Genomic DNA, 21,232 nt, shown 5'->3' on the forward strand with positions numbered 1-21,232 from the left:
AAATGCTTTAATTTAGGATGGAAGCCCTACAAGAACACTGCTTGACTTATATCCAAGCCCATCCATCAAATAATGGCCAAGACCAGGCAGTATGGATTGTCCTCTCTGTGTGTCCTCCTTGAAGCTCCTCTTCCACCCAAGGCTAGGCTGAGACTGCTAGGACGCCCCTTCCAGCTCTGCTCTACACCGCCTCACCATCATTGATATTCATGACTATTAATATTACACAGAGGCAGAGGAGCTCCTCCATCCAGCTCTGCTCAGGGACTGCACTCACTGGAGGAGCACCAGATGGGATCAGACAAGGGGGCTGGCCACAGGAAGTCTGGCCCCAAACTTCTCCACTGGAAGGAGACCACAACGCTCAGCCCCTACTGGAATATGGGATGAGAGCTGCTGGGCTGGGGGCCACAGAGAAGGCTTCCTGCTCCTCCACTTAATTATACCTCAGTAATGGCCCTCAGTGATTAGCACTCCTGCCCTAAGCAAAGAAGAAGCAGAGATGGCGCAGTGTGCGCCTGGTGTGCGCCAGTTCAGAAAAATCTAATCCAATCTATCTATCTATCTATCTATCTATCTATCTATCTATCTATCTATCTATCTATCTATCTATCTATCTATCATCTATCTATCTATCTATCTATCTATCATCTATTTCGTTTTCTTTCTATTTTTCTTTCTTTCTTTCTTCCTCTCTATTACATTTTCTTTCTTTCTTTCTTTTTTTTTTTACATTTTCTTTCTTTCTTACTTTCCTTTTATAGATTCTTTATTACTTTATTCCTCTCTATTACATTTTCTTTCTTTCTTTCTTTTTAATTTTCTTTCTTTCTTACTTTCCTTTCATAGATTCTTTATTACTTTATTCCTCTCTATTACATTTTCTTTCTTTCTTTCTTTCTTTCTTTCTTTCTTTCTTTCTTTCTCTATCTAGCTATTTCTATATTTATTTACTTTTCTTTCTTTCTTTCTTTCTTTCTTTCTTTCTTTCTTTCTTTCTTTCTTTCTTTCTTTCTTTCTTGTCACTTCTTTCCCTTTTCTTACAGAAAGTGAATTTCTAGTTTCATCTATGGCCACGGGCAGTTTTTTACTGTCTTTTGATGTCTTGTGGACCAGTAGAACCAGTCTACCTGCCATCATTATCTGCTTGTTTTGGAACAGATTTCTGCATTTAACCATTTCTTTCCTTGCAGTTTATGGCTGTTTAGGATGCTCTTGCTTGCTGAGTGGTTCGGATTTTAAGCAAATGTTCTGCCTAATAATTATTTTCTTCTCAATATAAGGACTCCAGTGTGAGGTGGGGGAAGCCTGCATCCTGGGCACAGGCAGCTGACGCATAGTAAGCGCTGCAGTATGTATAGGGCACTAGACATGTAAGGTGTCATCAATGACAGGGGCAGATTGCTATAGGGGGGTGGACTGGCCAATTAACTGATTGCAAGTGGGAGGAAGAGGGTTAAATAAATGGAGATAAGAAACACAGTAATGCAATACAGTGGGTACAAAGGGAGAAGGGGCACAGAGGAGTGAGGACCCTGAAACAGAGGGAGAGAAGAGGGGGCACAGACAGGAAGACAGGGCAGAAAGAGGGGCACAGAGGGGGGTGAAGGAGGGGTACAGAGGGGGCAGAAAGAGGGGCACAGAGGGGGCAGAAAGAGGGGCACAGAGGGAGGTGAAGGAGGGGTACAGAGGGGGCAGAAAGAGGGGCACAGAGGGGGCAGAAAGAGGGGCACAGAGGGGACAGGAAGAGGGGCACAGAGGGGACAGGAAGAGGGGCACAGAGGAGAGGAGATGGAACAGAATAAGGGGACACAGTGAAACAGAGGGCACATATAGAGGGGGATATAAAGGTGGAGAATAGAAAGACTAGGGCAAAGACAAAAAGATGGGGCAGAAATGTTTGAAAAGAGAGGGCACAGACAGATAGAGGGGGACAGAAACAAGGGCATATACAGAAAGAGGGGGCACAGAGAGAAAGAGGGGTGACATACAGAGAGATCATAGCAAAACAGGGACAAGGGAGTAGAAAGAGGGGACACATACAGAAAGAGGGGGATCTAAAGAGAGAGGATAGTAAGACAAAGAAAAGGAAAAAGGGGGAACATGAAGTGTGGGGGCACCTACAGAAAGAGGGGGCACATACATAAGGGATGGGACAAAAAGAAGGGGCAAAAATAAGAGGAAATGGAACATAAAGAGGGGGCACAGACCAAAGAGAAGGGAGAAAAGAGGGGAGCAAACCAGAAGCAATATAACGGTGCAGAAAGAGGGGCACATATGGAAAGAGAGAGGGGGTGACGGGAGGAGAGAAGGGGCACAGCCAGATGGAGATGGAACTGAAATATGGCACAAAGAGAGGGGCACGGGAAGAAAGGGGTGCAGAGAGGCAGAGGGCACAGAAGGAGCGGCAGAACGAATTCAGCATATGCCAGATCACGGAGAGGTAATTGGCGTGACTGGGGCTATTGAGAGCAGAAGCATCCCCTGATCCAGGCTGCCTGCAGGGAGAGGGGGCTGCCACCCCCCCCAAACCCAACCAAGAAGGACCATCCCTGTCTGACCCCACCATATAACACCCAGCTCCTGCCATGCTGTCACCTGCACCCAATACATTAAACGCCAGCTCTAAAGTCTTGACTTCATCTCCTGTTGTATTTCCTGAAGTTCTCCATCCATGTTAAACATTAACTAGAGCCAGGACTGAAGGCTACTGCTGCTCTGACCTCCACCCTGCCAGGGTCTCACATCCCCAAATCCTCCATCCACCCCCCACCCCTCCGTCACACAATAGGATAAACACCCCAAGCCCCGTCTCTCCATGAAGACCCAACCCAAGTGAGCATTCCTCCAGAAAGTGACCACTGCTGAAGGCTATGCTCCTCACTGTAGGTGGTCAATCTAAGCTACAAAACAGGAATAAACGAAATACAATGATCAGATGTAGACATATAGGATAGGATCACTATGTAGGGTACAATGTGCAATATATCCCATATAAGCCAAGACAATGTGCAGACAGCCATAAAACAATGTCTAAAAGTGTAACACACGGCGCATCATAGAGAAACCATGTAGAAAAGGGCATAAAAGATCAAGTACAGAAAGTGTATAATATGTATAGGAAGTGTATGACTATATAATACAGAGATAAGGTATACACGTCAAATATAATGTACAGAGCGTGTATAATATATAGGCAAGATTATAATATACATATAATGTATAGATAGTGTATAATATATAGGCAAGATTATAATATACATATAATGTATAGATAGTGTATAATATATAGGCAATGAATGGGAACTGTATAAGAGAAAATGTATGGGCAGATTATAATATACATATAATGTATGGATAGTATATAATATACAAATAATGTATAGATAGTGTATAATATGCAGATAATGTATGGATAGTGTAAAAGTGATAATGGAGAGACTACACAATATAGTAAGAAAGTGTGTGACATACAGACAGTGCACGGAAAGTGTATAATACATAGATAGAAAGTGTATAATATGTATAGGAAGTGTATGAGTGATAATGGAAAGACTATATAATATGGAGACAATGTATACAAGTATATACAAGGTAATGTACAGAAAGTGTGTAAGAAGAAATAGACAATTAATGGAAACTGTGTATGGATAGTGTATAATATACAAAGTATGGATACTATATAATATACAAAGTATGGATACTATATAATATACAAAGTATGGGTAGTGTATAATATACAAAGTATGGGTAGTGTATAATATACAATGTATGGATACTATATAATATACAAAGTATGGGTAGTGTATAATATACAATGTATGGATACTATATAATATACAAAGTATGGGTAGTGTATAATATACAAAGTATGGGTAGTGTATAATATACAATGTATGGATACTATATAATATACAAAGTATGGGTAGTGTATAATATACAAAGTATGGGTAGTGTATAATATACAGGTAATGCATGAATAGTGTATAATATACAATGTATGGGCAGAGTATAATATTCTGATAATGTATGGATGATGTACGATATACAATGTATGGATACTACATAATATACAACGTATGGATGTGCATAAAATACAATGTATGGATAGTATATAATATACAATATATTGATAGTGTATAAGTGATAATGGAAAGACTATATAATACAGAAACAATGTCTCAGCCTGTATGACAGATGATGTACAGACTGCAGCTATAGCACAGTGTATGATATGTACAGACTGTATATAAGATATAGACATTTATAGTGATAATAGGAAGAGAATATCCTATAATGTACAGACAATCTGTAGACCATGCAGGAGAAGTACATCAATCAGATGAAGCATTATTTGGATGTGGTTGGTGGATGAATGGAAGCAATATAAACTGGAGATAGTGTCATGTATGGACAGTGTAGGAGAAGTCATCACCAGACACTTCTCTAATGCTATGTATGGGAACGGTGGGACATTGTATAAAGGAATGGGAAGCCGCATGGAGAGTCATATCCACCACTATACAAAGTGTACAAACCCTGACAATACATGGGAAGTTTAGAAGGGAAGCCGCGTACAAATACTGTGTCATCTAAAGTCCAAAAACTATGAAAAAGCCAAGTAAAGTCTCCGGTGAGATGGTGGATGTATGGGAGCTGTCCTGCAGTACATGCCTGGGGTGTATGGAGGAAGCCCTGGACACAGCAGTCAGACCATGGTGCCTTTACCTCATAGATATCTTCATACTTGACATTTTCCACCAGTTTCCAGAGCATTGTGGCTGCTGTTCAGTGTGGTGAGGAGCAGATGTCTGCAGTCTCACTCACTCCCAGGCTGTAATGATCCACACACAACTCAAAGTGGGGGGGACCCACAGAATAGCAGCAACCTCTCCCTATCTGGGGCTGGGAACAAAAGGCTGAGCTAGCAGGACACACATGCCCCTGCCCCTCACCCATCATCTGCATCTACCACACTGACTGGAGGTGGATGTGAGTGGTGCCAGCCAGGCAGAGGGGCAGGAGGCATGCCAAGGGTGCAGCTCCATTATACTGGGGGAGAAGTCAGTGTGCAGGAGGATAGACAGTTCTGTGCAGAGAGAAATGCAGGAGGATAGATAGTTCTGTGTATAGATATTATATATAGAGAAATGCAGGAGGATAGACAGTTCTGTGTATAGATATTATATATAGGTTAATACAGGAGGATAGATAGTTCTGTGTATAGATATTATATATAGAGAAATGCAGGAGGATAGACAGTTCTGTGCAGAGATATTATATATAGAGAAATACAGGAGGATAGACAGTTCTGTGTATAGATATTATATATAGAGAAATGCAGGAGGATAGACAGTTCTGTGTATAGATATTATATATAGAGAAATGCAGGAGGATAGACAGTTCTGTGTATAGATATTATATATAGAGAAATGCAGGAGGATAGATAGTTCTGTGCAGAGATATTATATATAGAGAAATACAGGAGGATAGATAGTTCTGTGTATAGATATTATATATAGAGAAATACAGGAGGATAGACAGTTCTGTGTATAGATATTATATATAGAGAAATGCATGAGGATAGACAGTTCTGTGTATAGATATTATATATAGAGAAATACAGGAGGATAGATAGTTCTGTGCAGAGAGAAATGCAGGAGGATAGACAGTTCTGTGTATAGATATTATATAGAGAGAAATGCAGGAGGATAGACAGTTCTGTGTATAGATATTATATAGAGAGAAATGCAGGAGGATAGACAGTTCTGTGTATAGATATTATATATAGAGAAATGCAGGAGGATAGACAGTTCTGTGTATAGATATTATATAGAGAGAAATGCAGGAGGATAGACAGTTCTGTGCAGAGAGAAATGCAGGAGGATAGACAGTTCTGTGTATAGATATTATATATAGAGAAATACAGGAGGATAGACAGTTCTGTGCAGAGAGAAATGCAGGAGGATAGACAGTTCTGTGTATAGATATTATATATAGAGAAATGCAGGAGGATAGACAGTTCTGTGTATAGATATTATATATAGAGAAATGCAGGAGGATAGATAGTTCTGTGCAGAGATATTATATATAGAGAAATACAGGAGGATAGATAGTTCTGTGTATAGATATTATATATAGAGAAATACAGGAGGATAGACAGTTCTGTGTATAGATATTATATATAGAGAAATGCATGAGGATAGACAGTTCTGTGTATAGATATTATATATAGAGAAATACAGGAGGATAGATAGTTCTGTGCAGAGAGAAATGCAGGAGGATAGACAGTTCTGTGTATAGATATTATATAGAGAGAAATGCAGGAGGATAGACAGTTCTGTGTATAGATATTATATAGAGAGAAATGCAGGAGGATAGACAGTTCTGTGTATAGATATTATATATAGAGAAATGCAGGAGGATAGACAGTTCTGTGTATAGATATTATATAGAGAGAAATGCAGGAGGATAGACAGTTCTGTGCAGAGAGAAATGCAGGAGGATAGACAGTTCTGTGTATAGATATTATATATAGAGAAATACAGGAGGATAGACAGTTCTGTGCAGAGAGAAATGCAGGAGGATAGACAGTTCTGTGTATAGATATTATATATAGAGAAATGCAGGAGGATAGATAGTTCTGTGCAGAGATATTATATATAGAGAAATACAGGAGGATAGATAGTTCTGTTTATAGATATTATATATAGAGAAATACAGGAGGATAGACAGTTCTGTGTATAGATATTATATATAGAGAAATGCAGGAGGATAGACAGTTCTGTGTATAGATATTATATAGAGAGAAATGCAGGAGGATAGACAGTTCTGTGTATAGATATTATATATAGAGAAATGCAGGAGGATAGACAGTTCTGTGTATAGATATTATATATAGAGAAATGCAGGAGGATAGACAGTTCTGTGCAGAGAGAAATGCAGGAGGATAGATAGTTCTGTGTATAGATATTATATATAGAGAAATGCAGGAGGATAGACAGTTCTGTGTATAGATATTATATATAGAGAAATGCAGGAGGATAGACAGTTCTGTGTATAGATATTATATATAGAGAAATGCAGGAGGATAGACAGTTCTGTGTATAGATATTATATATAGAGAAATGCAGGAGGATAGACAGTTCTGTGCAGAGAGAAATGCAGGAGGATAGATAGTTCTGTGTATAGATATTATATATAGAGAAATGCAGGAGGATAGACAGTTCTGTGTATAGATATTATATATAGAGAAATACAGGAGGATAGACAGTTCTGTGTATAGATATTATATATAGAGAAATACAGGAGGATAGATAGTTCTGTGTATAGATATTATAGGAGTCTGCTGTGCATCTATGGGATCAATTACAATGTATCCAAATGTGTGTGTTTATATAAATACAGTCTAGTCAGATTTTTTTTAAATATATATATATGTATAGGTATCTTTCTTTTATTTATTTTTTCTATGTTCTATTTTGTTTCTGTTTTTCTATCTATCTCTCTATTATCTATCTATCTCATATCTATTATCTATTATCTATCTATCTATTATCTATCTATCTATTATCTATCTATCTATCTATTATCTATCTATCTATTATCTATCTATCTATCTATTATCTATCTATTATCTATCTATTATCTATCTACTATCTATCTATCTATCTATCTATCTATCTATCTATCTATCTATCTATCTATTATCTATCTATTATCTATCTATTATCTATCTATCTATCTATCTATCTATCTATCTATCTATTATCTATCTATCTATTATCTATCTATCTATCTATCTATCTATCTATCTATCTATTATCTATCTATCTATCTATCTATCTATCTATCTATCTATCTATCTATTATCTATCTATCTATTATCTATCTATCTATCTATCTATCTATCTATCTATCTATCTATCTATCTATCTATCTATCTATCTATCCATCTATCCATCCACCCTGATTCCTGGGTCACTCCTATTACAATGATGCGCTGACTTCCATGATAATGAAGGGATCATACACGGCCATGTTCTCCTGTTCTTGCTGTGACTGTAATGTGTCCAGGGAGAAGGAGAGAATAGAATTACTGACGGAAAACGGACATCGGTGACGTCATCATGGACGGAATCCAAAGCAGAACAACAGTCCAGTTTGTAATATTTTGTCATTTCCCCAATAATATAAATATCTCCAATGTCTTCTTTCTTTCTACTTCTCTCCATCTCTCCCTCATGCAGCCATTTATCCCCATACATACTTTTAGAACATTCACCAGTATATAGAATGCAACTCATGTGATAAAACGCACATTACAAGTTCAGTATCAGGCCAGTAATATTCCAGATGCGTCTTTTGATTCCGTCCTTTATTGCTGGATGGATGATGAGAGTGATGATCAGTTCTCGGATTTATCCAGTTGGTAGAGATGAGGATTAGGTGGTAAATACCCGGGGAGTGGAGGGACAGAGAGGTGACCTGTAGGGTCAGGGGTGGGGGGTCTGTGGGGGTCACAGTCCTAGCCCCTCTATCCGCCCAGACCCCTTCTCCATCACTGTGCGAGGCTTCTACTATGTGCAGCCCTGTGTCCTCCTGTCAGTATAGGTGGAGATTCGTTTAGGTTCTCCTGGTGTGGAGGAGGGAAATGAAATAATTGAAAAACTATTTTTTATGAGTGCAATTATATCAATTTGTAAATAATTCTGTTACATAAGATAGACGGCAGAAAAGAACTGAAAAGAAAGATAGAAAAAAAGTAAAGATTCTTTTTAGTAATACATATAGAAATAAATAAATAAACAAATAAATAAATAAATAAATAGGATAAACTTAAACATAGCCATGTCTGGGTCCAACAGCAGAGGAAAACTAAATGTGCAGAAATACATGGATATATAAAAGGGAAATAAAGAAACAAAAAGATAGATAGATAGATAATAGATAGATAATAGATAGATAATAGATAATAGATAGATAATAGATAGATAGATAATAGATAGATAGATAGATAGATAATAGATAGATAGATAGATAGATAGATAATAGATAATAGATAGATAATAGATAGATAATAGATAGATAGATAATAGATAGATAGATAGATAATAGATAATAGATAGATAATAGATAATAGATAGATAATAGATAGATAGATAGATAATAGATAATAGATAGATAGATAATAGATAGATAATAGATAATAGATAGATAATAGATAGATAGATAATAGATAGATAATAGATAGATAATAGATAGATAGATAATAGATAGATAATAGATAGATAATAGATAATAGATAGATAATAGATAGATAGATAGATAGATAGATAGATAATAGATAGATAGATAATAGATAATAGATAGATAATAGATAGATAGATAGATAGATAATAGATAGATAATAGATAATAGATAGATAATAGATAGATAGATAGATAATAGATAGATAGATAGATAGATAATAGATAATAGATAGATAGATAGATAGATAGATAGATAATAGATAGATAATAGATAATAGATAATAGATAATAGATAGATAATAGATAGATAATAGATAGATAATAGATAGATAGATAGATAATAGATAGATAATAGATAGATAATAGATAATAGATAGATAATAGATAATAGATAGATAGATAGATAGATTTGGAGAGTTTTGGATGATGCAGGGGAGACATAAGAACTGGAGAGAATATAATAAGATGATATAAAACACATGAGGATGATTATCATTAGTATAAAATCGCTCAGTATTTCGGATAAGGACATATAATGTATAATTAATGATATTCCTGCGTTTCTGGGCCGCTGTGTGTGAACCTGCTCCTCTCCCTTCAGAACCCTAGACATCAGCTGCCGCTTGCAGTAAACTAACAGGTAAATGGGCCAAGAGCGCCCTCTGCCGGCCGCCTTGCAGCACTGCTCCACCCCGGCTCTGTCAGTCTCTGTCTGCTCTGTGATGTAAGACAGATTTGATTGCTTTGTAGGAAGCCTTCCAGATAGATGGATCAGTGGTAATGTGCACCTTGTAAAGAGTGCTAGTAATAAATGCTGTGGTGGGTAAGTGACAGGAATGATTGCTGGTGACCAGTAGTAACATCACTGGTTGGATCAGCTCCACCAGTACATGACCAGGCCATTGGAAGGGCAGTATCTCTTGGACACTCTGGAGAGGCTGATCATAGAAGAAAGGAGCCTTTGGGAATATTATTCCTTCTTTCCCTCTTTAAGAAGACCCTCAGCATTACCTTCAGTGGACTTCACCAGCACTTGGCCTGCTCAGCTTCTTCTCTAGTACCCTCCTAGTCAGTGCAGTACCCTAATAAAACATATGAGTATGAGTTATGTAAGGGATCCCTCTACTAACCACTATTGTGCTACCAATGGGCACCTGACCAATGTAAAAAATTAAATCAGACATCATATAGGACATGACAATACCATTCTACCAAAGCTAGAACCAGCCCCGGACCTCACATGGATCCAGAGATCTCCACATTCACTGCTCCAATTGATCTGCTGGATTCTCTTCAGCCTGGCAGCTCAGGAGATGTGCTCTTTCTGCTGCAGCTCTCTCCCTATCACAGCTCAGGGGGCGTGTCCTTTCTGCTGCAACGCTCTCCCTATCACAGCTCAGGGGGTGTGTCCTTTCTGCTGCAGCTCTCTCCCTATCACAGCTCAGGGGGCGTGTCCTTTCTGCTGCAGCTCTCTCCCTATCACAGCTCAGGGGGCATGTTCTTTCTGCTGCAACTCTCTCCCAATCTCAGCTCAGGGGGCGTGTTCTTTCTGCTGCAGCTCTCTCCCCATCACAGCTCAGGGGGCATGTTCTTTCTGCTGCAGCTCTCTCCCCATCACAGCTCAGGGGGCATGTTCTTTCTGCTGCAGCTCTCTCCCAATCACAGCTCAGGGGGCGTGTTCTTTCTGCCACAGCTCTCCCCCCATCACAGCTCAGGGGGCGTGTCCTTTCTGCTGCAGCTTTCTCCCTGTAACTGCCACAGCTTCTAACAGAACATATGGCTGGCGGCAGTTGAAGGTTTAAACTGAGCGTGTGTGAACAGCTCAGTGAGACGGACAAAAAAAAGAGAGGAACAAACAGCAGGTGGCGCTATACAGATGCGCTTTATTGAATAGCTCAGTGCCTATACAAAATTTTTAATTACATGCAATTACAAAAGTATTCAGATCCCGTTGTTGGTTTGAAAAATGTAGAATATATTTTATGACACAACCCCTTTTAGGGTACCGCCACACAGAACGTAATTTCGGACGGATCTTGCTATTTACGGATTTTGTAACATACAGATTCTGTTGCGGATTTTGCTCCATGCATTGCACGGGGTCCAATGTGAAATGAAAATCCGTGACATAAAGTGACATATTGTGCATTTGAAATTCCAAAAATGTTTATTAATAACCGCGTCCGTGAGCACATGTGAACATACCCCAGCACACCCTCGCTTCCTATTCGGTTAGTTGGATTTTAAACCGGCCAATCCATGCACACACACACGACCGTATGTATTTTGCGGTCCGGAAATAAGAAATCCGCAAAAAATACGGATGACGTCCGCGTGCATTCCGTATTTTGCGGAACGGAAACAGCTGGCCCCTGGTAGAACAGTACTGTCCTTGTCCGTAATGCAGAACGGAAATACGGACGTACGGAAACTGAATGCACATGGAGTAAGTTCCGTTTTTTTTTTTGCGAACCCATTGAAATGAATGGTTCCTTATATGGTCCGCAAAAAAACCGGAAAGAACATACGTTCATGTGCATGAGCCCTTAGAGGTGTCAGGCAAGCCCTTCCTAAACATGAATGCTTGGCTAATCTGACCAAGCATGCGCTATTTAACCCCTTATCGACCGACCAGCATTGGACCGCATTGGATCCTCTGGTGGGCCCCAAGGTCCATGAAGAAATGCGACATTTGGAGCTTCCTTTGGAGCCACTGACTTGCCATAGGGTGCATGTATAGGGGCTGTAATTTTCGTCGTTTGCCTGCACCTTCCATCTTTTGAGCTGTAGTTTCTGTACTTTCTTCTATATAAACTGTGGTAAGGGTTCTCTCAGATTTACAAATGTTTAATCAGAGTCCTGTTTTTTTGGAGCGTTATGAGACAATTTCTCATTTTCATAGTTGCATTTGTTTAAATAACTTACTGTCAGGAGGGAAAGTTTGATTGGTAAGCCTGGAGTGAGGGAGCATGTCCATCTGCTCTGGCTCCAAGGGCCTAAGGGATACGAGATCCAGCTAATCTGTGGGGACCACTACACCAGGGACACTGCGAGGTCCTAGGTCACCGAAGTTCTGCAGGCTACAGTGTTTACAGTCAGCAGAGTGATCAGCATGACAACTATACGGACTCCACTACAGATAAGGGGAAACGTGTTAAGACACCCATCACCACAGTTTAGGGCAGGCATACTCACAAGGCTGCATTTCGCAAGTAGACCTCTGTAGCTACAAGTTCAAGCTGATTGCTGTTAGCAAGAGAATCAGGAGACAGAGAGTCTTTTGCCAACTAGTATACTCAGAGTGCCATCCTCAGCCACCATACCTCATCATCTGAGGAGTGAAACTGCACTTTGTAGAAACTACTGCTGGATGTGCTGCAACTCCTTTGCATTTAGTACAGAGAGACTTTTGTCTGCTTCCTTGCCCCATCTTTTCACTGCACCGATCCCCAGGGAGCGACGGCCTGAAGGAGTACACTGTGACATATCGGGAAAACTACCACTCCCATCCTCTGCCCCGGCTCCTTTAGGGGCTCACGGCAGATGCACCCCCTCTCAAAGTCTGTCAACTGGTAAAAATGTATTTGAGTGGTTCATAGATACATATCTAACAGTCAAGTGTCTCTCCAAGAGGCACACTACTCATAAGTAGCCTCTGAGAGCTTTTCGATAGGGCAGCAGGGGAAGCATTTCTGCACTCTCTTGTGGCAACACTCAGTACCTAGTCAGTCCACACCTGTGATTATTTACATATCTGCCTGAGATATAACTGGGTGCCATCCCTTGTAGGAATCTGACATTTCTATCTGTGCATACATGTAAGGATGAATGGAGTCCACTGATCTTTTCACTGCTTTTTATGCATTTCTAGGGAGAGAGAGAGAGAGAGAGAGAGAGAGAGAGAGGGAAGAGAGAAATAGAGAGAGAAAGAGAGAGAACAAAAGTTATGTCCTGCATGAATACACAGATTCCCTTAGCAGGAGTGCCCCCTAGTGGCAGAGTGTGCAAAAGCGACTATGTCATGTATATGATTACTGCAAAATGGGTAAAAATGTAAACTAGCATAGACTAGTATCATTTATAATTTATGACTTTTGCCTTCTATTTTTTTTCTCTCTGTGTAGGGGTGCAACACCCATCGTAGTGGAATATGAAGTCAGCTGTGCAGGATTTACAAGAGTATAGATAGTTCTGTGCATAGATGCTAGATATAGAGAAATGGAGGAGTCTAGTGTGCATCTGTGTAAACAATTAAAAACGAGTATATATATATATATAGTCTATTCAGAATTTTTCTATACCTATATACATGTACATATATATCCTCTAACTTTTCTTTCTGTTTCATATCTTTCTTTCTTAATTTTTTAAAATATATTATCTATATTCTATCAATCATCTATCTATTATCTATCTATCTATCTATCTATCAATCATCTATCTATTATCTATTATCTATCTATCTATCTATCTATTATCTATTATCTATCTATCTATCTATCTATCTATTATCTATTATCTATTATCTATTATCTATCTATCTATCTATCTATCTATCTATCTATCTATTATCTATTATCTATCTATCTATCTATCTATCTATCTATCTATCTATCTATCTATCTATCTATCATCTATCTATCTATCTATTATCTATCTATCTATTATCTATCTATCTATCTATTATCTATCTATTATCTATCTATTATCTATCTATTATCTATTATCTATCTATTATCTATCTATCTATTATCTATCTATTATCTATCTATCTATTATCTATCTATTATCTATCTATCTATTATCTATTATCTATCTATCTATCTATCTATCTATCTATCTATTATCTATCTATTATCTATTATCTATCTATCTATTATCTATCTATCTATCTATCTATCTATCTATCTATCTATCTATTATCTATCTATCTATTATCTATCTATCTATCTATCTATCTATCTATCTATCTATCTATCTATCTATCTTATATCTATCTATTATCTATCTATCTATCTATCTATCTATTATCTATCTATCTATCTATCTATCTATCATCTATCTATCTATCTATGTATCTATCTATCTATCTATCTATTATCTATCTATCTATCTATCTATTATCTATCTATATATCTGTCCATCTATCTACTGTATCAAATCAAATCAAATCAGCTTTATTGGCAGGACTAAATACATTTTAGCATTGCCAAAGCAAGTGGGAAATAATTGGGTAGGTTTGGGGGATGGGGACACGCCCAGGGTGGAGAGGAGTCCATGGTATATCAGGCTCCTCTCAGTCTATGGCAGGCAGTAATATATTGTGCTGCTGTGGCCGCTGTGTTCTCCTCTTCCCCCAGCAGTATGGAGAGTCTCTCTTCCTCCTCCATGGAGGTGAAGTCTGGGCAGAGATCAGACAGTCTCCTGAAGTGAGACAAATAGTAGTGTAGAAGCAGCACTGTGCGGTCTCAGGATAATGCGTCTATGTCAATGCAGCAGCCTAACCGTAGGCCCTTGATCCATCAGGCCAAATCGTATACGTGTAGAAAAGAAGATGGCTTCGGCAGCATTCCGCAATATCAAAAATACTTTAATCGTACCTCCAGACACAGATGGCAACGAACGTTTCGACTGTGTAACAGTCTTTGTCAAGCCTAATGACACAAAATCTGATAGGCATATATATACCCCCCTCATATAAAATACACACCCCGTTACATCATTAGTGCAGATCACTACACAATAGGATACACATGTTCATACTTTAACTCACAGCTAACGACATGTCCAACGAACTCGTGTAGTTCTCCTCGGCGTTCCCTTATCTGTAATGCGCAGTCGCGTCTCAACCCATCTAAAACCCGGAAGTATCATACGTCGCCATGGCGCCCGGAGGCGCACGTGTCTCTAGCCAATGAGCTGCCAGAGGGCCTCACTGACGTCACAGACTGCGCGTCAACCTCGTAACACTCACCCAAGAGCGCACATCCGTGCGTCGATGGCGTGGGTCACATGAGGTACGCAGCCAGTAACAACATCGCGCCGGTACCTGCGCGATGTTGTTACTGGCTGCGTACCTCATGTGACCCACGCCATCGACGCACGGATGTGCGCTCTTGGGTGAGTGTTACGAGGTTGACGCGCAGTCTGTGACGTCAGTGAGGCCCTCTGGCAGCTCATTGGCTAGAGACACGTGCGCCTCCGGGCGCCATGGCGACGTATGATACTTCCGGGTTTTAGATGGGTTGAGACGCGACTGCGCATTACAGATAAGGGAACGCCGAGGAGAACTACACGAGTTCGTTGGACATGTCGTTAGCTGTGAGTTAAAGTATGAACATGTGTATCCTATTGTGTAGTGATCTGCACTAATGATGTAACGGGGTGTGTATTTTATATGAGGGGGGTATATATATGCCTATCAGATTTTGTGTCATTAGGCTTGACAAAGACTGTTACACAGTCGAAACGTTCGTTGCCATCTGTGTCTGGAGGTACGATTAAAGTATTTTTGATATTGCGGAATGCTGCCGAAGCCATCTTCTTTTCTACAAGTCTCCTGAAGTGAGTCTCCCTCACTGCTGAGTATTTGGGGCACCGCAGCAGGAAAGGAGCCTCATCCTCCACGGCCTCCTGGTCGCACTGCTGGCACAGTCTGCTCTCCCTGGGCATGTACCTCTGTCGGTGATGCCCGGATTCAATGAGCAGGCTGTGGGCGCTTAGTCTGTACCGGCTCAGGATCTGTCAGTCTTTTGGATTGGTAAGTTTCTCCAGATATGGGGCCAGTTTGTACTCCCTCTGCAGGCTCTGGTATACTGTCAGCTTCTGGGATGTTCTTATGTCGTTTCTCCAGAGGCTAATATACTCCTCTTTGCCCTTTTGTATCGTCCTCTGGATTTCGCCCTTTGCCAGGCTATATTGGTTGGTGGCTTGGGCAGGCTGGGTTTGGGTGACTTGTTGCAGGGTGCTTTGTTTTTCTGGGGCTTCTTGGTGTAGCAAGGCTTTGTGATGGTAGGAGCTGGGACTGCTGCTATGAAGATGGGCTCTGAATGATAGCGCCCTCTACTGTACAGCAAAGTAGAGTGGGAATCTGCCCAGTTCTGCTCGACAGGCGCTGTTCGAGGTGCTCCTGTGGACCTGGAGAAAGTGTTTGCAGAGTTCTAGGTGGAATAGTTCTGTTGGCCCAGAGTCCCACTTTGCCCGGTCTGGATATATGTCTGGGCCCTTTATCTATCTATCTATCTATCTATCTATCTATCTATCTATCTATCTATTATCTATTATCTATCTATTATCTATCTATTATCTATCTATCTATTATCTATCTATCTATCTATCTATCTATCTATCTATTATCTATTATCTATCTATTATCTATCTATTATCTATTATCTATCTATTATCTATCTATCTATCTATTATCTATCTATTATCTATCTATTATCTATCTATCTATCTATCTATCTATCTATCTATCTATTATCTATCTATTATCTATCTATCTATCTATCTATTATCTATCTATTATCTATCTATTATCTATCTATCTATCTATTATCTATCTATTATCTATCTATCTATCTATTATCTATCTATTATCTATTATCTATCTATCTATCTATTATCTATCTATCTATCTATCTATTATCTATCTATCTATCTATTATCTATCTATCTATTATCTATCTATTATCTATTATCTATTATCTATTATCTATCTATCTATCTATCTATCTATCTATCTATCTATCTATCTATTATCTATCTATTATCTATCTATCTATCTATTATCTATCTATCTATCTATCTATCTATCTATCTATCTATCTATCTATTATCTATATATTATCTATCTATCATCTATCTCCTATCTATCTATCTATCTATCTATCTATCTATCTATCTATCTCCTATCTATCTATCTATCTATCTATCTATTATCTATCTATCTATCTATTATCTATCTATCTATCTATCTATTATCTATATATTATCTATCTATCATCTATCTCCTATCTATCTATCTATCTATCTATTATCTATCTATCTATCTATCTATCTATCTATCTATCTATCTATTATCTATCTATTATCTATCTATCTATCTATCTATTATCTATCTATTATCTATTATCTATTATCTATTATCTATCTATCTATCTATCTATCTATTATCTATTATCTATCTATTATCTATTATCTATCTCTTCCATATCTATCTATCTATCTATCTATCTATCTATCTATCTATCTATTATCTATCTATTATCTATCTATCTATCTATCTATCTATCTATCTATCTATCTATTATCTATCTATTATCTATCTATCTATCTATCTATCTATCTATCTATCTATCTATCTATCTATTATCTATTATCTATCTATTATCTATCTATCTATCTATCTATCTATCTATCTATCTATCTATCTATCTATCTATCTATTATCTATCTATTATCTATCTATCTATCTATTATCTATCTATCTATCTATCTATCTATCTATCTATCTATCTATCTATCTATCTATTATCTATCTATCTATCTATCTATCTATCTATCTATCTATCTATCTATTATCTATCTATTATCTATCTATCTATCTATCTATCTATCTATCTATTATCTATCTATTATCTATCTATTATCTATCTATCTATCTATCTATCTATCTATCTATTATCTATCTATCTATCTATCTATCTATCTATCTATCTATCTATTATCTATCTATCTATCTATATCTATCTATCTATTATCTATCTATTATCTATTATCTATCTATCTATCTATTATCTATCTATTATCTATCTATCTATCTATCTATTATCTATCTATCTATCTATCTATCTATCTATCTATCTACTGTATCTATGATCTCTATTTTCCCGCTCTTAATAATTCCACAAATTTTAAATACATATCTGGTGCAATTCAGATTGTACGTGAAAAAAAAAACCTTTATATTTTTATTGCATGTCCATACTGCTTCATGTGAACTTTTCATAGGCTAGCCCCTTTGCGTTTTCTGTACTGACAGAATGCATGCCTTGCTGGCTGAGATATGATGTCACATTTCAGCAGAAGTAAGGCTCATCATTTTTAACCTCTTGCTTACCCTCGCCCGACTATATACGTGGTGGAGATAGGCTCTTATCTGTACTCTGACGTATAAAAGCGTCTGTTGAAAGATTGCTTAGTCGCACGCTGCTCGCTGTCTTGTTTACATTTCTAGGAGTCGGGTTCCCACCCCATCAAATGATATATAGAAAAACTCCAGAAATATCACGATTTGCCGTTTCTTGATGAATATTTCGTGCTTTATTGAGTCTGCGGCTGATATTAGTAACGTTTCGGCCTAATTCGGCCTTTATCAAACTATAACAGAAAAACGGAAAATAACATAAATGACATGATGTATATAGATATACAACGGCAGTGGTATTGTGCAAAGACATGCTATACAAATCACATGATTTAAATGTTCCGGATCTCATGATGTATCAAAATTACATAAGAGAAAGTAAATGCAGATGAAAATCAAAAGATTGAAAAATTCAGGAAAAAATAAAGAAAAAATGAAAAAAAAAAAATTGCATTAAGGAGCCGCTCAAAAAGGATCATATCTTTCCACTCCGCTGCTTCCCATAGTAACCAATGGAAGTTGTAATGGTGGCTCTGTCTATGAGTAGTGAATGATCATAATAGGGCTATATGTAGTGATATACACATATGTAAGTATGGGCATGACATACAGGAGCAAGGTAGGAATTGAACTGTAGTTTTATATATGGTGAATTATGGTAAGGAGAACCTGGTGCCGCTATCATGATAAATAGTGTGATGTCATGAGTGAGTAATAATACCATATACTGTACATATGTGCATGTTTGCCTGACATTCAAGAATAGGATAGAAGATAAGCGCACAAAAGCTATTATATGTATTGTGGTGAAGAGTACTTGGTGCTGCTGTTAGGGAAAGTGGAAGGTGATCAGCGCTCAGAAAGGTCGGCGTGCGTCTGCACTGTGATAGGTATGAGCTGCGTTCCTTTAGAGAAGCGGCGTTCCTTTAAACAGCGTGCGCCATCCCGTTGCCTGGGGTGCACATGCACTCAGAAGTGCGTGCCAAGCCTCAAGATGGGGTTTATACTGTGAAACGCAACATCGCTGAATAGTGATGGACGAACATCGGCCAGGACGGTTCGCGAACGTGATCAAATGTTCGCAAACCACAAGTTCGCAGCGGGCCCTATTCCTTTAATGGCAGGCAAACCTGAAAAACCTTCAGCTCATATTTGCAGCCACCAAAAGCTTAGTAGAAGTGCACAAATAGTCCCACAACATGGACAGTGACATACTAGAGGGGGATCAATGACAAAAATATCAACAAAAAATATGTATCTTAATCAGGGGACATTTTTATGTGTCTTAAAGGGAAATTCTCTGAAATGTGCCCTGTTGGAGCCTACAACATTTTTGTGCCTTAAAAATTAGGCATTCACCTGACATAAAAGAAATTCTGATTATGTGGCTCGACGTACATTATGCGGTCAATGGATAAAATTTTTACTGTAGGCCACTGGACTACAGGCCCCAAACATTAGGCATTCACCGGACAGAAAAGATCAAGTGATTATGTGGCCGGAGGTATATTACATGGTCAATGGCTATCAATGTTACTGAAGGCTAGTACAAATACAGGTCAAAAATATATGTTTAAAAGAACTGAAAATATAAAATTGGATTAAAAACATGGCTAACGAAATCCCCCCTCTTGAAAAAACCTGTAATGATAATAGTTGAAATTCGATAACACGTGGTCGTCACCGGTGTTGAATTCCTCCGAGGCCGCAACAATTATTCATTTAGCGTACATAAAAGAACAAGTAAGTATGTGGCTGGAGGTAGATTACACAGTCATTGGATATAAATTTTCCAGCAGGCCAGTGTACTACAGGCCCCAAAAATTATGCATTCAGCGGACATAAAACAACAAGTAAGTGGCTGAAGGTAGATTACACGGTCATTGGATTTCAGATTTTCCAGCAGGCCAGTGTACTACAGGCACCAAAAATTATGCATTAAGCGTACATAAAAGAACAAGTAAGTATGTGGCTGGAGGTAGATTACACGGTCATTGGATATCAATTTTCCAGCAGGGCAGTGTACTACAGGCCTCAAAAATTATGCATTCAGCGTACATAAAAGAACAAGTAAGTATGTGGCTGGAGGTCTATTAGACGGTCAATTTTACTGAAGGCCAGTACAAATACAGGTCAAATACATATGTTTAAAAGAACTATAAATATAAAATTGGATTAAAAACATGGCTAACGAAATCCCCCCTCTTGAAAAAAACCTAATGATAATAGTTGAAACACGTGGTTGTCACAGGTGTTGAATTCCTCCGAGGCCCAAAACATTAGGCATTCAATGGACAGTAAAGGTCTTTTATGCCGCTGTATCTAAGACAGGGACCAATATTTTCTCTGGGTGGTGGCGCATTTTTGTGGGCTGGCATGAGGAAATTCAATTAAACGTGGTCATCACAGGTGTTGAATTCCTCCGAGATCCATGCCTCATTCATTTTTAGAAATGTCAGGTAGTCCACACTGTCGTGAGCTAGGCGAGTGCGCTTATCGGTCACGATCCCCCCTGCTGCGCTGAACATCCTTTCGGACAGGACACTGGACGAGGGGCAAGCCAGCAGTTCTATGGCAAATTGTGCCAGCTCTGGCCACAGGTCAAGCCTGCACACCCAGTTGTCCAGGGGTTCCTCGCTTCTCAGAGCCTCCACATCGGCCGTTAACCCGATGTAGTCGCACACCTGTCGGCCTAGGTGTTCCGTGAGGCTGGATCCGGAGGGCGGCTGTCGATGGGTTGGTTGCAAGAATGATCTAATATCCGAAGTGACCAACACATCTTCAAACCGCCCTCTTCTTGCATGCGCTGTTGGATTGGTACCCACAACAGTTT

The 21,232-nt window shown here is 38.7% G+C and overlaps 1 protein-coding gene across 2 annotated transcripts in view; it reads right to left on the reverse strand.

The window, feature by feature from the left end:
* TFAP2B (transcription factor AP-2 beta) overlaps window positions 1–4,895 on the reverse strand; it is a 29,686-nt gene extending 24,791 nt beyond the window's left edge. The window contains exon 1 of one of the 2 annotated variants that reach the window (XM_040427217.1): window positions 4,729–4,895. In XM_040427217.1, coding sequence (XP_040283151.1) covers window positions 4,729–4,776 — 48 coding nt within the window. In that variant the 5' untranslated portion in view covers window positions 4,777–4,895. Of the gene's footprint in view, window positions 250–4,728 lie in introns of those variants that run through there. The other variant, XM_040427219.1, reaches the window with a different exon arrangement.
* Between the last annotated feature and the right edge of the window lie 16,337 nt (window positions 4,896–21,232).

This window comes from Bufo bufo, chromosome 4 (assembly GCF_905171765.1).
Source record: "Bufo bufo chromosome 4, aBufBuf1.1, whole genome shotgun sequence".
Lineage (NCBI taxonomy): Eukaryota > Metazoa > Chordata > Amphibia > Anura > Bufonidae > Bufo > Bufo bufo.